At 47.1% G+C, this 21,869-nt stretch overlaps 2 protein-coding genes across 2 annotated transcripts; one reads left to right on the forward strand and one right to left on the reverse strand.

Annotated features, from left to right (window-relative positions):
- Window positions 1–2,068: 2,068 nt before the first annotated feature.
- Window positions 2,069–12,179, reverse strand: RPUSD3 (RNA pseudouridine synthase D3). The gene is made up of 9 exons (XM_048488623.1): window positions 12,015–12,179; window positions 11,292–11,434; window positions 8,918–8,962; window positions 8,512–8,608; window positions 7,646–7,753; window positions 7,430–7,514; window positions 7,072–7,198; window positions 5,407–5,546; window positions 2,069–3,151 (listed from the first exon to the last, which is right to left on the reverse strand). Exons 1-9 carry the CDS (start codon window positions 12,119–12,121, stop codon window positions 2,873–2,875), a joined length of 1,131 nt encoding a protein of 376 aa, XP_048344580.1. The 5' UTR covers window positions 12,122–12,179; the 3' UTR covers window positions 2,069–2,872.
- Window positions 12,180–12,437: 258 nt separating this feature from the next.
- Window positions 12,438–17,372, forward strand: JAGN1 (jagunal homolog 1). The gene is made up of 2 exons (XM_048491861.1): window positions 12,438–12,621; window positions 16,014–17,372. Exons 1-2 carry the CDS (start codon window positions 12,533–12,535, stop codon window positions 16,474–16,476), a joined length of 552 nt encoding a protein of 183 aa, XP_048347818.1. The 5' UTR covers window positions 12,438–12,532; the 3' UTR covers window positions 16,477–17,372.
- The last annotated feature ends 4,497 nt before the right edge of the window (window positions 17,373–21,869 follow it).

Genomic DNA, 21,869 nt, shown 5'->3' on the forward strand with positions numbered 1-21,869 from the left:
GTTGTCCCTGCTGTCTACCTGAGGCAGAACTCAACTCCCTCTTCTGTTTTCTCCATCATCTCATCCCCCTTCTCAAAAGTGATTGGATACTGCAGAGGGACTCCTCTGGGCTCAACTGAGTGGCTGATTTTCCCTGTGGGGGGGCAGGATAGCCTCCTATCCATCCCCCCTCCACTGAAGAGAATCAGACGTATGACTATTGTACGCAGTTACATGTTCAATGACTTTTTATTGGTGGTTTTATGTGTTTATCCTATCAAGAAGCAGGATATTGAGAACTCTGTGAATCTTGGGTGTTTTTTAAAAAAGAGAATAACAAACTGTACTTTTGTTGGCTTATTAAACGACATTCACAGAACGCATTTTTGTTTTGATATGATGACTGTGATAGTATTAAAAATATCACTTTGGAGGAAATTAAGAAGTCCGTTTTTGTACTTTGTGGTGAAAGTTGAGACTTGCAGCCCAATTTCGGGGGGGATCTGCCTATGAAGGTGGTGTGAGGCTGCGCCAGTGGATTTGCCCTTCCTGGGGCATTTACCCTGGTGAATGGGGAAACCCGCCAGCAGGCAGCCAACACAACCTCCATAATGACCAGATGTGGCACAGAGCACCACGTCAGCGCTCCTGCACCCCCGCCAGTGTGGCAGGGACATTCTGGAGGCATGGCCAAGGGTGCAGCCAACATTGGTCACCTACCTGCCTTTGCCAGCCGGAATGCCAGCAGTGGTGGCAGGGTCCCATAGAGAAAGGTTGCCCCACTATGTTGCAAAGAGAAAATCAAGAAGGTGTTTGTATTATCTATGAGGTTTCTCTGGCCTCTCTCTAGTCTAGACAATCTTTTCTTGGCACAGGTGGTACCTTCTTACATCCATAAAGGCAGGACAAGGCACTATTCCCTCTCCTAAAATAGTTAACCCCCTACAAACTTTAGCTTTAAGCTTTTCAAAAAGTTCCATGGACAAACAAGATACCGATGCAAATTGGGCACTAAATATCCCAGTTATAGAATTCCGATGTATTCTGGATGGTGCAGAGATCTAAGCCCACCATGAGACAAAATAAAGTGGGGTCTTCTCTGTCTCTCTAAAAAAAACTGCTCCAAAATCCTCCCCCTGTCCACTACCATCTTTTTGGGGATGATGTGGAGCAAAAAAGGGACGGAGAAAGTTCAACAGTAGCTTTTTTGTCCCAAATCTTTCAGAGGTTCTGCATATTAGTGCATAAAAAGACCCACTGGATTCTTCCACAAACATTACTTGGGTTTCAACACACCAAAGAGATACAAGGCTTGATAGAACTTGATGCCTGCAATCTTGTGCCATTTTAAAAGCCTCCAGAAACTTTAGTTGCTAAACAGGCTTAGGTTACTCTACTGGGTTGCAGAGGTAGATAACCATCTGACACTACCCAAAAGCACATGTTCCAAATCAACGCAACGCGTGACTGGTGTTTGGAATATGCTGCCACAGGAGGTGGTGATGGCCACTAACCTGGATAGCTTTAAAAGGGGCTTGGACAGATTTATGGAAGAGAAGTCGATCTATGGCTACCAATCTTGATCCTCCTTGATCTGTGCAAATGCCTTAGCAGACCAGGTGCTCAAGAGCAGCAGCAGCAGAAGGCCATTGCTTTCACATCCTGCACGTGAGCTCCCAAAGGCACCTGGTAGGCCACTGCAAGTAGCAGAGTGCTGGACTAGATGGACTCTGGTCTGATCCAGCAGGCTAGTTCTTATGTTCTTTTGATCCCTATTTACTGTACACGGCATGTTCATTTCAGCCCAACTTGTTTCCACATTACATAGGAAATAGGAAAGGTAACTTGTTAGATCAATATATGATAATGTAGAAGTAGGCAAGCTTTCACTATTGCATAGAGTCATTTAGTAACAGAGCCTTAGCTAAGTGCCACGCCTACATACACAACACAACATTTTAACCAAATACCCAATTATTTTATATACTATCCAATGAAGAGATCTCTAACTTAAAAGAGTTGTGTACGTCTGTTGTAAAGGACGGGGAATAAATCTAAATGAGTAAAATAAATACATCCACATCAGTAGTACGACACAGATTTTTTTTAATGTACACACAGCACAGAGATTTTCTGTGCAGCCAATTCAGAAAGACTTTCCTGGGGCCAAAGAAATATTGGGAGTTGAGCAGAAGGAACTGCAGGAAAGTTAAAGCTGCTCTTCTGCACTATTTTTAGGACTGTGACCCACCCACAACAAACGGTGAGGCTGAACCCTCATTACCAGCACAGTCCAACAGCACTAGCCACTAATGTTCATGGACTACAATTCCCATCAGCCCCAATTGGCCATGCTAGCAGGAGCTGATGGGATTTGTCGTTCATGGACATCTGGAGAGCCGCAGGTTGCAGACCCCTGCCAGGACTAGACTACCATCCACAGCTTCTTTACCCTGGCCCCTTGGCAAGCAACCTACTGACTAAGCCATGCCTTTTCTAAATGCAATGTACCAAGCTCAGGGCAATCAATGCTCAGTGAAGTCAAAATGCCTAAACCCCACGGATTTGAATGGGGCATGGTTATGCCTTGAACTATGCCCAGACCCATTCTGCTGTGGCAGCTCTGAGTCAGCTGAAACTGCTGTCATGGTACCCTTCAGGAAAATACAATCCCTAGAGCCGAAGAACCCAGTCTTCAACGCTGCCTTTGCTCTGCAGGAAGCCTTGAAATAAACAGCTCACCTCTGCTAGAGTGGCAGAGATTATAAAGCCTGCCTTTGTCAGGTAATTAGCCCCTCCTCCTCTATTCATCTTCCCACCAGGGGATGAGGCTGTTCTCTCTGTCCAGAGCAACAGGGCTCTGTCTTTCCAAGGAGGCTTTCTTCACCTGACTTTAGGTTACTCTTTCTATTTTACTAGTGCAGGCGTGACGCTTGCCCGGTTGTTGCCGATGCTCTGAAGACCTTTGCACTGTTTGTTCTGTCCCAAGACGAAGCCCCAGGAGATTAAGTGTCTGCAGGAAAAAGGGAGGAGGAGGCGCCATGAGCACCGTGCTGGAGGCAGAGGAGGCAGCCCCGGGCAGGAGGAGCTGGTGGAGGTGGAGGTGAAGGGGCAGGCGATGCATTTGCGACTGCTGCAGGTGAAGCTTGCATAGCAGATACTCGTCCAGGACCTAGCAAGAAAGAGGAAGGCATCCCCATTAGTCCAGCGCTCAACGGCTTTTATTGAAATATTTGCCAGGCCAGCCCCAGCAGCAAATCTCAGCAATCTCAGTTTGTTCTTATCTACTTGAAATATTTACATCCCGCCCTTCCTGTGCAGTCCAAGGTGGTTTACTACCCTGACTGGAGACCAAAGAACACAAAAACAGACAAGTATCCCTCAAAGATCACCAAGGGAAAGCAAACACCCATTCATCACCTGCCAGCAAAAGACAGCATATTCTCAGTTTAAGAACTGCCTGCGTGGACTGGGGGGCAGCCCCACTGAGAAGGACAGTCACACAGGTCTTGTGTATAGCTAAGCATACTGGGATCGTTTTGAACTGTTCCTGGTAATCCATTTCACTGAAGATGCCTGGAAACAGCACATAGAGAGGAGGGACAGAAGGGAAAAACCACAGCAAGCAGTTCTATGGTGGGGTGGGGGACTTCCAGGATGTGGGTCCCAGTCTCTTGAACTCGGAAGTAAATAAGAAGACCATGCAACTGTAGACCATGCAACTGTGCCAGGTTTGGTGTTTACGTGTGCACAGTATGGTTGAGCAGCCATATTCTGCCCTAATTGGGTTGTGTCAAAGGGCATCCCCACGTAGAGCTCGTTGTGTTTATTGAGTGCTGTCAAGTTGCTTCCGTCTTACAGCAAGCTTATGAATTGATGACCTCCAAAATGTCTTGTTGCTAAGTCTTGCTTGTTGTGATTGGCCAGTCCAGCAGTTAGAGGAATGTGGATCAAGGTGACTAGGTCAGCAGAGTCTGCTATGGAGGACAATTTCCAAATCCAAAAGAAACCACTCTTCCTATCAGAAGTTCCAACCAGTCCTTCCCTTAATATGGAGCACTCCAAGACTGACCTGCTAATGATAACTTAACACCAATCAAGCTTCTATAGAACATCTGCTTTCTCTATCAACAGCCCCGTCTGCTTTGTCTGAATTCAGCTTCATGCAAATACACACAACCTCAAGCTATTTGCTTAAAACCAGGACAAATGTTCTTGGACTCATAGTAAAGAACATCTATAGCTGGGGGTTTTCGCCAACACCGCAGCTTTGAATCATCTAATTTAATACTTTGATAGAAGTATTTGAAAACACTGATGCGTCTCTTAAGGGGTTAACCCATTTCCTCACCTAGGAAGGGAAGACTGGACACAGATCTATCATTGGCCAAATCCTCTCTTGTCACTGAAGGTTTCTTCCCCACAATGCTTTTGGAAACATACATTCTGCCAAGGATTAACAATTTTGAAAAGAGAAGCCCTCTATTCTTCCAGCCAGGAATGGTGTGGATTTCATTTGCACGTGACGGCCTTCATAACTGATAAAAACCGACTATGGAGATCAATTCAAAACTATCCATAAAATTTTGACATGGATGTATCTGGTGCCTCTGACATGTGAACTGGCATCCTTGCAATGAATTTGGAAGATCCATTACAATTGAAGGAACAGCCATGTGCTTCATGGCCAGAAAAGAACTCCTTGGTGGACCAGGACTTTGATCCCAAATCTGATATCCGAGCACAACATCCTGTTGGCTGAACTGGTTCATTCATAATCCCATTGCGCCTAATATTTTATTTTTCACTCAATGTTTAATAATTCTCGTCCATGTTCAGCGTAAACAAACCAAAGGCAGGGCAGTTAAGATTTCAGGAGATATAACTGCAATCCACAGTCAATAAAAACCCCAAACAAAAGACTCTGGGCTCTGATGCAATCATTCGGCTAAACCAATCCTTAGCTCAGTGAGCAGAGAATGGGGACTCTTAAGCCAAGCAGCTCCTAGGCAGGAACTTTAGAGTTCCTTTCTTAGCTCTGGCTCATCAGCTCAAACTCTCCTTTTGCCATCTCTATGGGTTGCATCAGCCAGCTGTAACCTAAGGTCACGAAGCAGCTTCACCTTCACAGGCTCAACGTAGCCTTAGCAACTTGCCCAGAAAATATAAAGTGTGAAAGAACATGAGTGTAGGAGTGCGCTTGCACAGCTGTGCGTGTGCGACAGAGATGCACAAAGGCATGCACAGAAATTTGGGGACGAGGTCCACTTTGCAGTGTAAAATTGGCCACAAGGCTAGTAAAGTTCTCCCTGAAAAGCTACGTACTGAATAACAGCCTAGGAACATAGAAGAGAATGCTTCCTCTATACCCCACCAAGCTGTTCTGTCTTAATAGCAAGTTAGGTAGAATCAATTCAACAGTGGTACCTGTGTCCGAGGCAGGGCACTCTCCGAAGACAAGAGGAAGGGCTCCCCCAGGACTGTCCCTACTCGGGAAGAATACACGTGGTCCCCTAAGACAGGACTCAGTATCAGTGACAGATGCACCAGGAGCTGACATGGGAAGGCTGCCAAAAGGAGAAATGAGTTAGATGTGAATGGGTTGGGACATTGCACAAATGACCACAGCTGGACCTCAGCTTTGAGTAGGGCTGATGTCATACACACACAAAACCCAAGAACTGCTGGATTGATTCTGCATCCAAGATATAACTGTTGCACTTAGACTAAAGTTGCACTTAGACTAAATTACATATTATATTGTTATAGGGCAACATTTTAGTGGCAGAGAGTGCTGCCAAGTCGCAGCAAATTTATGGTGACCTGTGAAGTGGTTTTCACAGCAAGAGAAGAACACAGCTGGTTTGCCATTGCCTGCCTCTGCTTAATGACCCTAGACCAATGGTGGTGAACCTTTGGAACTCCAGATGTTATGGACTACAATTCACATCAGCCCCTGCCAGCATGCCAGCATGCTGGAAGGGGCTGATGGGAATTGTAGTCCATAACATCTGGAGTGCCAAAGGTTCGCCACCACAGCCCTAGACTTTCTCAGTGGTCTCTCATCCAAGTACTAACCAGGGTTGGACTAGTCCAGGCTACTCGGCTCAGGGCAGTAGCACATCTTTTTTCATAGTTTGGCTCATTCCGCACATGCAGAATAATACACTTTCAAACGGCTTTCAATGCTCTTTGAAGCAGTGCGGAATGGCAAAATCCACTTGCAAACAGTTGTGAAAGTGGTTTGAAAACGCATTATTTTGCGTGTGCGGAAGGGGCCTTAAATTCATTCACAACAAAGCAAAACAGCCCTGCTGGAGCAGACCAATGGTCCCACCTATCTAGCCAATCAGATGTCTCTAGAAGGTCCACAAAGAAAGCAAAGTGACCCAAGTCTTCACCTGCCTCTGTCTCCCAGCATTTGGCTTTCAAAAGCACATTCTAGCCTCTGAATAGGGAAGTCCCACTCAGCCACGCTGGCTAACAGCCATGGATGGAACTACCCACCTAGCATTTGTCTAACTCCCTTTCAGAGTCACCTGCACTAGAGACAAAGGCCAAGGGGAAAAAAAGGATAGCATGGATCAGAATTAGCAGTTATAAAAACCTAGAAGATTATGTAAGCAGAGGATGGGGTATTAAGAGGATTTTTAAATTTAAAAATGGCTATAAATAAACCCCGAAAGTGCTAAAAACACACACCTTGTAATCCACCTTGAGTCTTAGCAAGAAAGGTGGCCTACAAACAAAAGAAATGTGTTTCCCGAGCCTGCAAGTAAACAATGCTCCGGTGTGTTTCTCTGCCACCATGAGGCCTAGATACTTGACAACTCACCCACAAAAACAGGGTTTGCTTAGTTGGGATTCCAGGGTGTGAACCGCACAACTTTGATTGGGTTAGGAATGCAGCCAGTCCTGTGGCTTGATGGATTGTTTGGGAGCTGAGCTGAGTTTTCTGCAGGAGTCAATCCCTGCCCCCCCCCTTTTTTTGCTGTGCAGTGGGGAGCAATACCCCTCCACCTGACTCCCCTCCTCCTCTGCTGTCTCAACTTTGCAGGACCTGCTCAGTGGCTGAACATCTTTGTGCCATACTTGTCAGCGGCTGAAGCTCCACCAAGGCGCAGCGGTCTTGCGAGTCCAACACCCTGTAGCGCGTCCGTGTGTTTTTTACCTCCTTCCTCCAAAGAGTCCCACGAGATGGAGAAGCCACAGGCACCACCTGCAAACCACACACAGCCCCATGAGACAGCGCGTTCCCTGCCAACCCTCGGCAACAGCAGCAGCTAACCAGAGCCCAGGTAATCCCCACGGCCCTCCATCCGAGGAGGAAATACCAGCCTTTTGCTTTGCAGAGGACTCCCCTGTACATAAACTGGAGCAACCTGCCACCCCCATTTAGCAGCAGCAAGCTCCTCTGAATCTTTGCCTTCCCCATTAACGCTTTCCTCACCAGCTCAGAATCTTCCTTATGTATCAGCTGCAGGCCTGTGCTAATTTCACCCTCTGAATCTGCAGGCAGCCTGGTTGTGACGGCACTGAGAAAAGAAGGGGTTATCATCAGACTGTTTGGGCATGCTTTTGAGAAACAGGGATTGACAGAAAGGGATCCCAAAGCCCCTCATCGCCCCCTCCTCCCTACGAGAAGAGATGAGAATGTCTCATTCACCAGTAGGTAGCTGCTGGACGTCTGGCTCTGAGACTCTTGATGTAGAATTTCTGGAAATGCTGCACCGTGCTTTGGCAATCCGAGAGCAGGACGAGCCCAGAACTTTCCCTAGGCATGTACAACAGACTTAGCAATCTTCGCTTGTACAATAGAAATTAAATGCATTTAAAAGGCTCATTGCCCTCTACAGTATGAACCTTTTTGGGCAGCTGAAAGAAGATCATTGAAAACAACTGCTTTGAGTATGCTCAACAACTAACAATGCCAGCAATCACATGACCTTTCTTTTTTAAAAAAGCACAACCGTGATAATGTATATTCATATTTCCATTCTTGGTACATGACACCAAAGCAGAAAAACTGTAACTTGCCTAAGGCTACTCAATTAGTTCTTGACTGAGATGATGAAGAAGAGAAGAGTTTAGATTTATACCCCCCTTTCTGTCCTGTAAGGAGACTCAAAGGGGCTTACAATCTCCTTTCCCTTCCCCCCACAGCAAACAGCCTGTGAGGTGGGTGGGGCTGAGAGAGCTCCGGAAAGCTGTGACTCGCCCAAGGTCACCCAGCTGGCGTGTGTGGGAGTGCACAGGCTAATCTGAATTCCCCAGATAAACCTCCACAGCTCAAGTGGCAGAGCAGGGAATCAAACCTGGTTCTCCAGATTAAAGTGCACCTGCTCTTAACCACTGCTGGGAGTTGCAACCAAGTCCATTGTACTGTCCAGTATGAGATGCAAGATTGGCAGCCCTGGTCTAATTTTCCATCCATTCTACTGCTGCAGCTCCACAGGTTATCCCGCTGTAAGGAGCCTAGTTCTTCCTGTAGGGACGCTAATATCAGTCTTACTGGTACTGCATGTAACTTACTTTCCCGGAGCTTTGATCACCTGCGCATCCTGCGAGAGGCCCAGTTTCTGACTTAGAGCAGGTAGAAGAGAAAGCAAAGTCATGCTGTCTGGTTTCCCTGTAAGCACAGAAGGAGGAACTTGGTCAGTGGCACACAAACTCTGGTCACTGACCTCCCACCCATAATTCATGCCCAAAGGAAAGGAGACCATTGCCCACTCTGGCAGAAGTTGGCTTTTCCTCTGGCACCACAACTAGTCAATTAGCCATGCTGGCAGGGGCTGATGGGATTTGTAGTCCATTAACATCTGGAGAGCCGCAGGTTGCAGACCCCTGATCTAGTTCAACTTTGGGGTGGGGGGACTTCTCTTCCCATGCTTCCTCTATCTATACAGCACCATTGCTGCAGCTGCACTGGTTTACCTACCTGATACAGGTAAGCCAGGGGGTTTGCTGATAGCCACAAGCGTTCCTGAAACACAAAAAAACTCAGTACTTCAGGGGCAGGGCACTGAATATGTGGCACACTCAGTTCAAGGCTCCAAAGATGTACCATTTCAGAATATGTTGTCAATATCTTATTACAACTCAGTGGTTTCTCAGTACTCCGGGACAACCCTTCTAAGCAGAGCATTCTGTTTCTTTGTGTTGTTCCATTCTCCTCTCAGGTGGAGTCCTTTCTTCTTAGTATCTTTTGGCTGGGTCAACTTCTGAAAGGAAGATTCCAAATTCACAGGGACTGGAGGCCAGGGAGAGGGGAAATACACAAACAAGTTGGGGACCTGCACTAGTTCTATACAACGTGCAAGCTTAAAACACCCAAATTTGCAGAAATTGGAATTGTCAGATGGAGATATCCAGGCCTACATACAGCCCATTGGCAGTGACATGGACCCTTATCCCAAACCTACATACTTGGTGACCACGATGAGCTGAATGCAGCTCAAGCCGACTTCTCAGCCTGCCTGGATCTGTAAAACTAGAAGGGGTGCCAAATGATTGGTAGGCCTCCATTCATGATCAGGATACTAAGTTTGGCTTGGTGGAATGTGCTTGCCTGGTTTGGACCAGCGTCTTCAATCAGTACCCAATGAGGCCCATGAGTTACCAAGCAGTTTTATTCATTTATGTATGCTCTGTTTTTCTAGGTCGGTCACCATGCTAAGTAAATTTGGACATGTGGGTCACTATACCAAAAAGAGCGGGAACAACCATCTTTCAAACTGTTCGCCCAGCCCTCTTAAACTCATTAGATCTTCCCATGCCCAACTCCGACTGGCTATTACTATTCGCCCCTTCCTATTACACACTCTGGGTTAAACTAAGTCTATTAAAAACATTGTAAATGTTTGGAGTTTCAACTCCAAGCTGCATGTTCGACTGCAGCCAGTCACAGAAAACCGCAGCAGAACCCTTGATCTTGTTGTTATTCAATTGGGTGGTTACTACTGAATTAGACAGGATGATCCAGTGGAGTTTTTGCCTGGAGTAGGGAAGCAAATAAAGCAAAATGAATGTATCGTCAAAGGCTTTCACGGCCGGAATCACTAGGGTGTTGTGGGTTTTCTGGGTTGCATGGCCGTGTTCCAGTAGCATTTTCTCCTGACGTTTCGCCTGCATCTGTGCCTGGCATCCAGCCACAGATGCAGGCGAAATGTCAGGAGAAAATGCTATGGTTCTCAACCTGTGGGTCGGGACCCCTTTGGGTGTCGAACGACCCTTTCACAGGGGTCGCCTAAGACTCTCTGCAACAGTGTTCTCCATCTGTAAAATGGATAAATGTTAGGGTTGGGGAGTCACCACAACATGAGGAACTGTATTGAAGGGTCACACCATGAGGAAGGTTGAGAGCCACTGTGCTACTGGAACACGGCTATGCAACCCAGAAAATCCACAACACCCTAAGCAAAATTAATTTCCAAAAGGTTCGCAAACTGGGCTCTCATGACCATAGTCTTCTCTAACCAGGACTCCAGAAGCACCTGAAATATGAATTCAATTCATTTCCACATAAGCTCCCATGAGTTGGAGTTCACTTCATCAGATGCATTTTCATCAAAAACATTAACAAGCATGCATCTATTAGACAGATGTACCCTTAAAGTTCCAGGTAGAAGTCTATCTGCCTTATGAATGTGATGAAAGGGGTTTTGGCTCTCAAAAGCATCTATCCCCAAAATCTTGTTAGTCTCTAAGGTGCTACTGGGCTCAAATCTAGCTCTGCTTAATGAATGCACACTTCATGTGTCCAATGATGTTCTGAGTCACAAAAGTTTGTGCTGGCGTACATTGTGTTAGTTGAACTTGCTGCTGGAAACCTGTTCAACTTTTCTGCAAGAGATTAAACATCGCTACCCCTCTGAAATTACCCTTCTTTAGGAATATAATGGGCATCTGGAACTATTTTTCATCTAGAAATGATGCCGCATCAAAAGAAGTGAACGTTACCGGTTACATTAACCTTGTGGTCAATATGCATCACCAGGGAATACCATTATCAGACAAGTCTTCTTTCTTCTGTTCCTCTATCACTGGTAGCAGAGCCAGTTCCAAACTGGGGGTGTTGAGCAGAAAGTATCCAGCCCACCTTCACCTGCGCAGGTGGTGGAGTATTCACAAGCAGGCAGAGGAAGTACAGGGGGAAGACTGCTCCAGAAGCCCTGGGTCCCAGCTGCTCTACCTCAGCACATGCTGACACAAGCCCTGACCGAAGACATCAAAGGCATTCCGCCCCCAACCCTATAAGAACAAGCCAAGCCAGCTCAGGCCCTCTCAACCCTGCCGTTTGTATGTCAACCTACCATCCCTGTGCACCACAGATGCTGCCAACAGGTTAATTAGATCCTTCTGACCCAACGGCCGCTTGGGCCCCAAGATGCTAACTCCACCAGAACCATCTGCTAACGGCTTCTCTGAGTCACCTTCCTTCAGTGGCATCTGATACCTGTAATAATGGAAATAACATATATAAAAACGGCAAAGTGGAAAGCTGCAGTACTGCAGCCAAAGCTCTGCTTACGACCTGAGTTCAAGCCCGACAGAAGTCAGTCTCAGGTAGCCAGTTGCCATCCTTCCGAGGTCGGTTAAATCAGTATCCAACTTGCTGGGGGGTTAAGTGTAGACCACTGTGGAAGGCAAAGGCAAACCACCCTATAAACAAAGGCTGCCATGATATAACGCCACCCCATGGGCCAGTAATGACCCGCACCTTTACCTATATGTATATATACACACACATACATACCTTTACCTATATACATACACACATACATACCTTTACCTATATACATACATACACATACACACACACACACACACACACAAAGACAGACAGTCACGCTCTGCAGTTGCCACCCTTAGTTCACAGCATCAAGCTCGGGCAAACAGAAGCTTCCATCATGAGAAAAGATCTGGGGAGTGTTGCCTGCAGGCCATTTAAATTATAGAGGCCTTGCTGGGCAGGGGGCGCGTGTGTGTGGAAGTGCAGCGACTCAAATCCACTCTGCTTCCTCACGACCTCTTACCAGGCACGTGCACTGAAGGGCGCTCGAGATCCCCCGCGTTTGCAGAAAAAGCCCCATCGAACGCCACGAAGCATGGACGCCGGCATGAAACAAGCACAGGGTTCCATTCAGACACGCGCGAGCTGACTAGACCAATGGGAGCAGCGAAGAGAAAGGAGACAACTCTATGGTTAATGATGGGAGTGATTGAGCTGGCGCCGCTGTGATGGGTGACTTCACTGTTTCCCCTGAAGGTGGCGCTAGGCAATTTCTGCCTCAGGACGCCTGTTCCACATTTCCTGCGGCAGAAATTGCCTAGCGCCATCTTCAGGGGAAACAGTGAAGTCACCAATCACAGCGGCGCCAGCCTAATTTCCCCGCCCCCCTCCATTAACCATAGAGTTGTCTCCTCCGAAGATATAGACGCAGATTCAGCAGAAGGGGAGATGGGCAACAGAGGGAAGGCGTGAGTGGGATTTTACGCATGCGCGCCTGGCTTTCTCCGTTCCCTGACGCTTCCTTTCCGCCCTTTGGCGAAGATGGCTTCCCGCGCGGGACCCCGAGCGTCGGGGACCGACGGCAGCGATTTCCGGCACCGCGAGCGTGTGGCCGAGCATTATCAGATGAGGTGCGGGCGGGAGAGTGGGCCTTGTGCCTTTGGGGGGCACGGCGGCGGGGGTGGGGGTGGGAGGTGGGTGTTGCTTCGTCCAGGGTTGCGAACCTCCAGGCACGGCTTAGCTTCTCTTTGGCCCGTTCTGCACATGCAGAATAATGCACTTTCAATCCACTTCCACAATTGTTTGCAAGTGGATTTTGCTATTCCGCACAGTTGTAAAGTGCATTGATGGTGCCTTATTCTGCATATGTGGAAGGGGCCTTTGAATTACATCTGATCTCTAGGCTGCAGATATCAGTTCCAGTGGAGGAAATGGCAGCTTTCGAGGGTAGATCATACTGTCACCGAGCTCCATTCTTGCAAGGTTGTGCTGCTAAATGTCCAGGAATTTCTCCAGCCCAGAGTTGACAACCCTAGTGTTATTTCTGTTCTTCTCTGGGTGGTAGAAGGAAGCTGCTCATTTGTAGGTGCTTGTTTGACGTGAAGTCACGTGTTTGCCCTAGTTCAGTGGTTCTCAACCTTCCAAATGCCGTAACCCTTTAATACAATTCCTCATGTTGTGGTGACCCCCAACCCCAACATTTATTAATTTTACAGATGGAGAACACTGATGCAGAGAGTCTTAGGCGACCCCTGTGAAAGGGTCGTTCGACCCCCAGAGGGGTCCCGACCCCTAGGTTGAGAACCACTGCCCTAGTTAATCTGCGATGCAGGTAAAAGGATTCATCTATCAGTCATAGTCTGATAGAGGAAGAAGATTCATCTATCAGTCATAGTCTGATAGAGGAAGAAGATTCATCTATCAGTCATAGTCTTTTCAGTGCCTTTTTTCTAGCAGGGCTTCTATACTTGTAATAGCTGCATTGATGGAGGACATCTAGTAAGTGAAATTTAGGCTTAAACGGATACGTTCCTTAGCCATTTTAAGTGTTAAATCACATTACGTGAGTTGGGAGTCTTCAGTCATTCTGTGTATACACTCTGTTTATCTTGTCATGTCAGTTAGGTAGACATATATGAAAAGCTACCTCTTGTATTTCATTAACCCTACAGTTCTATGCCAATGTTTTGAAGCTGACTAAAGTTTCACTTCATAACTCTGAGATAAGAGTGCTAGGTAAATTTGCCAAGTGGCCTGCCGAAAACAGTCCCCATCCCTTTTATAAAGGCTTAATATGTGCAAATGGGCAGCTGTAGCTTTTTCTAATATGGAGGTAAAGAACATCCCATTGAGCCCCTCTTAAAGGAACAGGGCTTTTTTTTCTCCCAGAAACTGGCATCACTGTCTTTAGCCCACAAAACCTTATGCTGAAATAAATCAGTTACTTTTTAAGGTGCCAGGATTTGCTCTAACAAACTAACATAGCTATCTCACTGGAATTGGATTTTTTTTATCTTTGAGCTTAGATCAAAATGTCTACTGAAGTTCTGCACAGCAGCTTTTCCAGAAAAAAATGGCAAGTCAGTCTGCTAAAACTGTGTTGCCATTTGACCTTTCCTGTAAAGGCTGGTGTGTGTTAGAACTCAACGGACATCTCGCTTTTTTGCCATCCTTTAAAGTGCATCCCCATTGATGGCCTGTGTGACTTTTATGGCTGATGCCAAAATAATCTTGCTTCTTTCTGACTCTTTGCTTTGCTCATGCCAGCCCTGGCATCATTTGGGGATATGATTGAAGTCTATAAAATTATGCATGGGGTAGAAAATGTTGACAGAGAGAAATTTTTCTCTCTTTCTCACAATACTAGAACCAGGGGGCATGCATTGAAAATGCTGGGGGGAAGAATTAGGACTAATAAAAGGAAACACTTCTTCACGAACGTGCGGTGGATGCGGTGTTTGGAATATGCCGTAACATACAGGAGGTGGTGATGGCGCTTTAACCTGATGGATGTAGCTTCAGAAAGGGGCTTGGACAGATTTATGGAAGGGAAGTCGATCTATGGCTCCCAATCTTGATCCTCTTTGATCTGAGATTGCAAATGCCTTAACAGTCCAGGTGCTCGGGAGCAACAGCCGCAGAAGGCCATTGCTTTCACCTCCTGCACGTGAGCTCCCAAAGGCACCTGGTGGGCCACTGCAAGTAGCAGAGAGCTGGACTAGATGGACTCTGGTTTGATCCAGCTGGCTTGTTCTTATGTTCTTATGTTCCAATAACAGCTTGGGACTCTCTGCACCTTCGGTCCCTCATGCGTAAAATAGAATGCACGTGCTGAGTTGTCATAAGGATGGAGAATGAGAATAGTAAATTATTGCCCTGACCCTGTATTGCCCAGGCTAGCCCAAATCTCATCTGATCTCAGAACCCAAGCTGGGTCTGCCCCTGTCAGTACTGGGATGGGAGACCACCAAGGAAGTCCAGGGTTGTGGTGCAGAGGCAGGTAATGGCAAACCACTTCTGTTTGTCTCTTTCCTTGAAAACCCCATTCTGGGTTGCCATGACTCGACTGCAACTTGACATCAGTTTCCATCACCAGAAACGCTTCGTTATAAATGTTACTGAGAAATAGACTTGTCGGTTTGAGAATTTTATTGCAGAAAGTTCATGGTTTCATTCTTCTGTTGGCTCATAAACCAAGGCTTAATGTACACATTCATTCCACATGATGAGGCAGCACAGTTCAGAAGTACAGTAGATAGTACAGGGTTTCACTGAGTAACCCAAGATAAGGTCCTGTCTTGCACTGTACTACTTCCAAATGTTCTGTGCCTGGTCCCCCTTCTCCACGCTTCCCTCCCCCCAATGTGAAAGTGTGGAGTGCAGCATGACGCCTGAAATCTGGAAAGTTGACTTCTTGCTTCAGGCTTCTGAGCTGCTGGCCTTGTCCTTCTTCATCGGTTCTTCTTGATCTAGAATGCAGTCCTAAGCAGAATTGCACCTATCTAAGCCTGTGAACGTCAATGACTTTAAAAAGGTACACCTCTGCTTGGAATGGCACTATTGTTGTCCACTGTCCAGGTGCCATATTTTAGTTAATTAGCTTGGTTAATTTTCGGGGGAGGGCGGTATAGAAATTAAAAATCCAATCCAAAATGTACATCCTCCTTTTTGTCCTCACGAGGGCCCCAAGGCAGCTAGCAAAGGCCCCTTCCGCACATGCAGAATAATGGACTTTCAATCCACCCTTGATGCACTTTGCAGCTGGATTTTACTGTACGGAACAGCAAAATCCACTTGCAAACAATTGTGAAGGTGGGTTGAAAGTGCATTATTCTGCCCGTGCGGAAGGGGCCACATTAAAACATACGTGATGAAATTGCATTTTGAAAGCCAGCCACCCTTGAAAACTCAGATCATGAATGCCAGAGCTAAACTACAAAACCCAAGAGAAACAAACGTTTGTGATTACCTTTAGTACAGGCCCTTGGCTCGCCGTTGTCACATCTCTTTCTGCTCCCTACAGCGTCTCCCTCAAGTCTGAGATTAAGAAGTTGATCTACATGCAGGTGGCTCTGTGGCTGCTGGTGGTGGCGCAGATGTGTGTCGCTCACTTCAAGTGGCTGCCCCACGACCAGGTGGCCATGCCTTACCAGTGGGAGTACCCGTACTTACTCAGCATCGTCCCATCGCTGTTTGGCCTCTTCTCCTTCCCCCGCAACAACATCAGCTACCTGGTGCTCTCCATGATCAGCACAGGGCTGTTCTCGGTAGCGCCTCTCATCTACGGCAGCATGGAGATGTTCCCCATGGCCCAGCAGCTCTACCGCCACGGCAAGGCCTACCGCTTCATCTTCGGGTTTTCCGCCGTCTCGGTGATGTACTTGGTGGTCGTGATTGCCGTGCAGGTTCACGGCTGGCAGCTTTATTACAGCAAGAAGCTGCTGGACTCCTGGTTCACCAGCACACAGGAGAAGAAGAAGAAATGAAGAAATGGCTCAGAGTTGCATGTGTGGGGGACCTTGTCCCAGGGCTGGGAGTTGGAGGTGCCTGGCTCGGACAAAGGTGGAACGGGCTCTTTGTCATCCCCATTCAGGCAAGCGGATGGGGGATGCCAAAGGTCCTATTCATGCTAAGTGAAAGTTGAGCCATATCTTGGTATCTTCCAGCTAGGGCTGGGAGACTCCCAGTATGGACAGCTTTCCTTGGGAGGGGTTTAAGGGATCTTCTGCCTTCAGGAGAGGCAGCCAATGCCATTGGGTAAGAGGTCATCCTCATGATGCTGAAGGTGCTGGCAGCTCACAATGAGCGGACTGGATGTTGCGATGCAAAGGGATCGCCAACCTTAGAAAGCCACCATGATTATTGCCTTTGTTTTTAGCTGTGCTGTCGCCTGGGGGATTAAACTAGTTTGGTGGGACAGTATTTCACATTGAGGCCCAGATCCCTTGCATTTGCTCATCCTGGAACTCTCAGTAGGGGGTGCCCTAGGCCCTGGCCCCATAGAGAGAGCTGCTACTATGTGCCACGATCCCCCCCCCCGCCCCCCCGGGGATGGGCCACTTTGCGGGAGGTGGGGGAAGAAGGATGTCTTGAGCTGCTGATTTTCCCCAGGAAGAACAGGGCTTCCAGCCAGATGTTGTCACACTACGTGTTTCTTCTTTGCTCACCCACAGCGGATTGGGGTGTGGGACCCGTGATGCCTCTTGGGACCTTGTGTACTTTCCATGCTCACGCAGACCAGCGCTGCTTCAGGATTCCATCCCTGTTCAGGCATTCCCTTTTCCTCAAGCAGAGACAATGGCTGCCTCCTCCTCCTTCCCAGGCACCGGGTTTCAGCATCCCTCCTATGTGCTTCAAAACCAAATAAAAGAGCTGAACTGGAGTGTCGTTCTTGTGGGTCTTTTGTGAGGGGTGGGAGAGGTGGCTGCACTTTGCTACTGTGGGTGTAACTGGATTCCTTCTTGTAGGAGCAGCAGTGGCGTAGGAGGTTAAGAGGTCGTGTATCTAATCTGGAGGAACCGGGTTTGATTCCCAGCTCTGCCGCCTGAGCTGTGGAGGCTTATCTGGGGAATTCAGATTAGCTTGAACACTCCCACACATGCCAGCTGGGTGACCTTGGGCTAGTCACAGCTTCTCGGAGCTCTCTCAGCCCCACCTACCTCACAGGGTGTTTGTTGTGAGGGGGGGAAGGGCAAGGAGATTGTAAGCCCCTTTGAGTCTCCTTACAGGAGAGAAAGGGGGGAATATAAATCCAAACTCTTCTTCTTCTACCTGCCCTACTTAGGGAGGGAAAAAGATAGAGCACAGGGTGTGTGTGTTGGGGGGGGGGGGGCACGGGGAATGTTACTGTGCCTGGGCAAAAGTCATACGTGCTCTAGACACGCCATTGTGAACACGGGTGCTTTCCCAATCAGAACACAACTCTACAGTGAAATAGCCTGAACTGCAGAGGAAAACCTGCCATTGGGTGTCCTTCCTGAACGTCTTGCTTACTTATTTTATTAATTATTTACATTATTTGTAGTTTGCCTTTCCCACAGGGATTCACGGCAGGTTGCACATAGTGAGCCATTACAATTACCCCCCCCCCCTCAAAAAAAGGGATATTCAATAGCCGGTGTGTGACAGATTAGGCTCTTATTGGGTTAATTTGCAATGATGCAGTTAGCCAGAGCAAAACACCACAGCAGGGGTCTTCAAACTATGGCCCTCCAGATGTTCATAGACTACAATTCCCATGAGCCCTACCACTTGGCCATGCTGACAGGGGCTGATGGGAATTGTAGTCTATGAACATCTGGAGGGCCATAGTTTGAAGACCCCTGCACCACAGTAACAGCCAGAGCGCAACCTGACTGGCTGGGCTGTAAAAGGCTATAGCGGGTAGCTACAGATAGGGTGCGCTGTCTGCTATAAGAGCAGGAAACCGCCTGTCAGTGTGAGGGCTTGAGGAATTGAGTCTGAGTGGAGAGACATGTAGATTCAGGAGTCAGACACAGGTTGTGTCAGCTCACAGTTCCTTCAGTCCGGAGATTGTTTCTAGTGGCAGTGAGGACAGTGAGAGACAGAGAGAGGAAGGCTAGGTGGACAGATTCCTCTAATCTCAGACTGTCAGAGAGGAACAATGTTTGTTATAGGCTAGATAGCCTAGATCTCTGGAATGGGGAAACTTCACGTGGGGGCCCTCCTGAAGTCAGCGACCATTCCCTTTTGGTGGTAAAGGGCGGGTGAACTAGGAGTGTGTGTGACTGCGGGTGGAAAGTTTTCCCTCCAGAGGCACCTGTGGGTGAATAAGTCTGTTCTGAAAACTGTGCTGTAACATCTAAGAAACATCTACCTTTGAAACCTAAAATGCTTTTGAAGCCTCTCTGTTCCATCTGAGAAGCTAAACTAGTCTGTAAATAAAATTTAGTTTTGTTTTAAACTTTAACAAGTCCCAGGGTGTGACTGATTGTCAGAAAGGGGTAATGCCTGTACGATTTAGAATCCATCCCCCACAAACAGAGTTTCCCTCCTTTTTTTCCCAAGAGGCTCTGTTTTCTCAGAATGAGAAGGGGGGTTGGTGCATTAGGATTTTAGAAGACTGGAGTCACTAGAAAGTCCTAATGAACAAGGTTGCAAACTTTTTACGATACACTGTAAGGCTACAGGAACTTAACCGCCAAGTTTAAATTTGACATCACCATCGGTCTTCGGATTTGTAGTTCTCTTTTATTAGCTGTTATGTATTCTCTTTGCTTGTGCCAATGAAGAACTGCTTGATGATAAATCACCAGAAAAAACTTATACCTTGCCACATATATACCGTTCAAGAACCAATGCTTACAGCAGTTACATACCACGTGACACTGAACATACAAATTAGGTATACTAGCTGACTCAGCAGGAACACAAAAGAACATAGGCAATCTAGCTACTGACAAAGCATGGGGTATTAAGTATTTCACATGTAATTACTACGAAGAGGTGCAAGAAGTGATACACATACTATAAATAGGGATTCTAAGTTCCAGCTTAGCTATATTATAGTACAGTACGGGCGATTACCACAGGTCTCTAATCATTTATCCAAGCAAGTTTGCAGAACCACTTTGTGGAAGGCAATCCTCTTCCACCACCAGGAAAGCCCTCTTGATGAGAGAGTTTTGCATAATAATATTTTGTGAGAAGGAGTCTGAGAGAGCCGGAACTTTCCATTGAACTCAGCTGCGGCTATCCCAATAAGGCCGGAACACACGCCAAAAGCGAGAAAAAGGACATGTATGGGCAGTTGCTGATTTTGCCATTTGCAGGTTGGCACTTGCAAAAGCCCCCGCTGACTTGAGAGAAGTTGTAGTGGCTGAACATAGGGAGAGAGGTGGTCCCACAAATAAGGGGTGCCAAGGCCATGAAGCCAGTACTTTAGACCAGTGTTTCCCAACCTTTTCGACGTCGCGGTACCCTTGACCTCGCTCTTCATATCTCAGGGTACCCTTGAGGTTCTTTTTTTTTTTTGCATTTTTAAAGAATTTTTTTCCCGTTTTTGGCCTGTAGGTGGGGGGAATGGCAAGCAGGGGGAGGGGAGAGAGCTCCCTTTAAATCTACCCCCCCCAATCCACACCGAATTCAAGCAAATAAAACAATTCTGTTTTTCAGTGTTGTTTAAAGGGATCCCATGAGGCTGGGATCTCTTGGGAACTGTAGTTGTGAGTCTCCTGGGAACTGTGAGTCTCCTTGTGAGTCTCCTGGGAACCTTGTGAGTCTCCTGGGAACTGTAGTTTCTCAGGCAGTTTTTAGCCTGAACTGTAAATAGGCTGCTTTTTTCTTTCTCAGGCAGTTTTTAGCCTGAACTGTAAATAGGCTGCTTTTTTCTTTCTCAGGCAGTTTTTAGCCTGAACTGTAAATAGGCTGCTTTCTTCAGCCTCAAAAAGTACTAAAAAAAAGAAAAGGAACATAGGTAAGTGTGGGAAGGGGGACGGTGTGTGTGTGTGTGCCGCAGGGGGGGGCTACGGGAGGCCGTGGGGAAAAGAGGGAGGGGCCGGGGCGATTTTCTGCCCCCAGGCATGCACCTTGTGCATGACGCACCCCCCCCCCTCCCGCCCCCTTGGCGCTCTGCCTCTGGGTTCTAGTTTATGAAAGTGTACACTGGAATAATATAGATAGGCCTTAAGATGCTAAAAGACTCTTGTTTTGGGTGTTTTCCCTCTGGAACTATTAGGGAATAGTCTTCATTGTGTTAAGTAGTCAGAGTTGGCAAAAGGCCTGGGGAAAAAATGTCCGGCCCCCTTCACAGTAGTCTAACATGTGGAAATGGACAGGTGAGATATTTCACGGCGTGAAATAAATAACATCCCATAAGGCCTTTATTAAAAGAATGAGCCTTTTTTTTCCTTTGGTGGTTGGCAACCCAATAAAGGGCTCGGCATCTTGGGGTGTGTGTTTCCTGGTTATTTTAGGCACGCTTGGGGAAGGTTTGGGCTGTTGCTCGTTCAGCTGTAAGAGGTGAGGAAACTTGGTAAACCTGCCTTCTGTTCTAACTGATAATTTGTAGCAATTACGGACGATGAAAATTGTTTTCCTTGCTAGCACAATGGCGTGATAGAATTGGTGTATTCTTTTAATAGGTTGGCACAGAAGGAAGAAAAAGATGGGAGAGGAAACAGCGGGTACTTGGGTTCACAGACTGACATTAGGAATGGCTAAGTGCCGTTATGTAACAGAGAAACCATATTTTCTATTACATTGTATTTTTAGTGGGAGGGGGACAGGATGCAAATGAAACTAAGCAATAAGGTGGCCTCGTACATGAATGTATGTGTGTGTCAAGTGCTGTCAAGTTGTAACCGACTTATGGTGACTCCAACAAGGGATTTTCAAGGCAAGAAGGAAGCAAGCTTGCCGTCGCCCTCTGCAGAGCCTTTCTCTCCCTTTCAAATACCAACTCTGCTCATTAGCCAAGATCTGAGGAGAATGGGCTAGATCGCGTTGCCTTCCCTTCCAGCGTAATGTAGCAGTTAAGAGCAGTGGACTCTAATCTGGAGAACTGGTTTTGTTTCCCCACTCTTGCACATGAAGCCTGCTGTTTGGGCTGGTCACAGTTCCTTCAGAACTCTCTCAGTTCTATCAACCTCACAAGGTGTCTGTAGTGGGGAGAGGAAGGGAAAGGAGTTATAAGTCGCTTTGAGACTCCTTAGTTGAGAAGAACGGGGTATAAATTCAAACTGCTCTTCTACCTTCATGCATGAATATACATGTAGGAAAAATGTATGTCTCACACACACATAAACTTAACTGGCCTGGTGTCTCCCTAGATAATTTTAACATTTTATGCTTTTACACTTAAAACTTCCCCCACCCACACTTCTTTAAATTTAAGATACTTCTCACTCATGATTTTCCG

This window comes from Sphaerodactylus townsendi, linkage group LG03, assembly GCF_021028975.2.
Source record: "Sphaerodactylus townsendi isolate TG3544 linkage group LG03, MPM_Stown_v2.3, whole genome shotgun sequence".
Lineage (NCBI taxonomy): Eukaryota > Metazoa > Chordata > Lepidosauria > Squamata > Sphaerodactylidae > Sphaerodactylus > Sphaerodactylus townsendi.

Coding starts and splice junctions, on each gene's coding strand:
- RPUSD3 (XM_048488623.1), bottom strand. CDS start 12,121: ATGGAACCCTGTGCTTGTTTCATGCCGGCGTCCATGCTTCGTGGCGTT. Junction 8,609..8,917: donor CCCTGGCTTACCTGTATCAG/GTAGGTAAACCA, acceptor CTGTGCTTACAG/GGAAACCAGACAGCATGACT. Junction 7,754..8,511: donor GTGATCAAAGCTCCGGGAAA/GTAAGTTACATG, acceptor GTACATGCCTAG/GGAAAGTTCTGGGCTCGTCC.
- JAGN1 (XM_048491861.1), top strand. CDS start 12,533: ATGGCTTCCCGCGCGGGACCCCGAGCGTCGGGGACCGACGGCAGCGAT. Junction 12,622..16,013: donor GCCGAGCATTATCAGATGAG/GTGCGGGCGGGA, acceptor TGCTCCCTACAG/CGTCTCCCTCAAGTCTGAGA.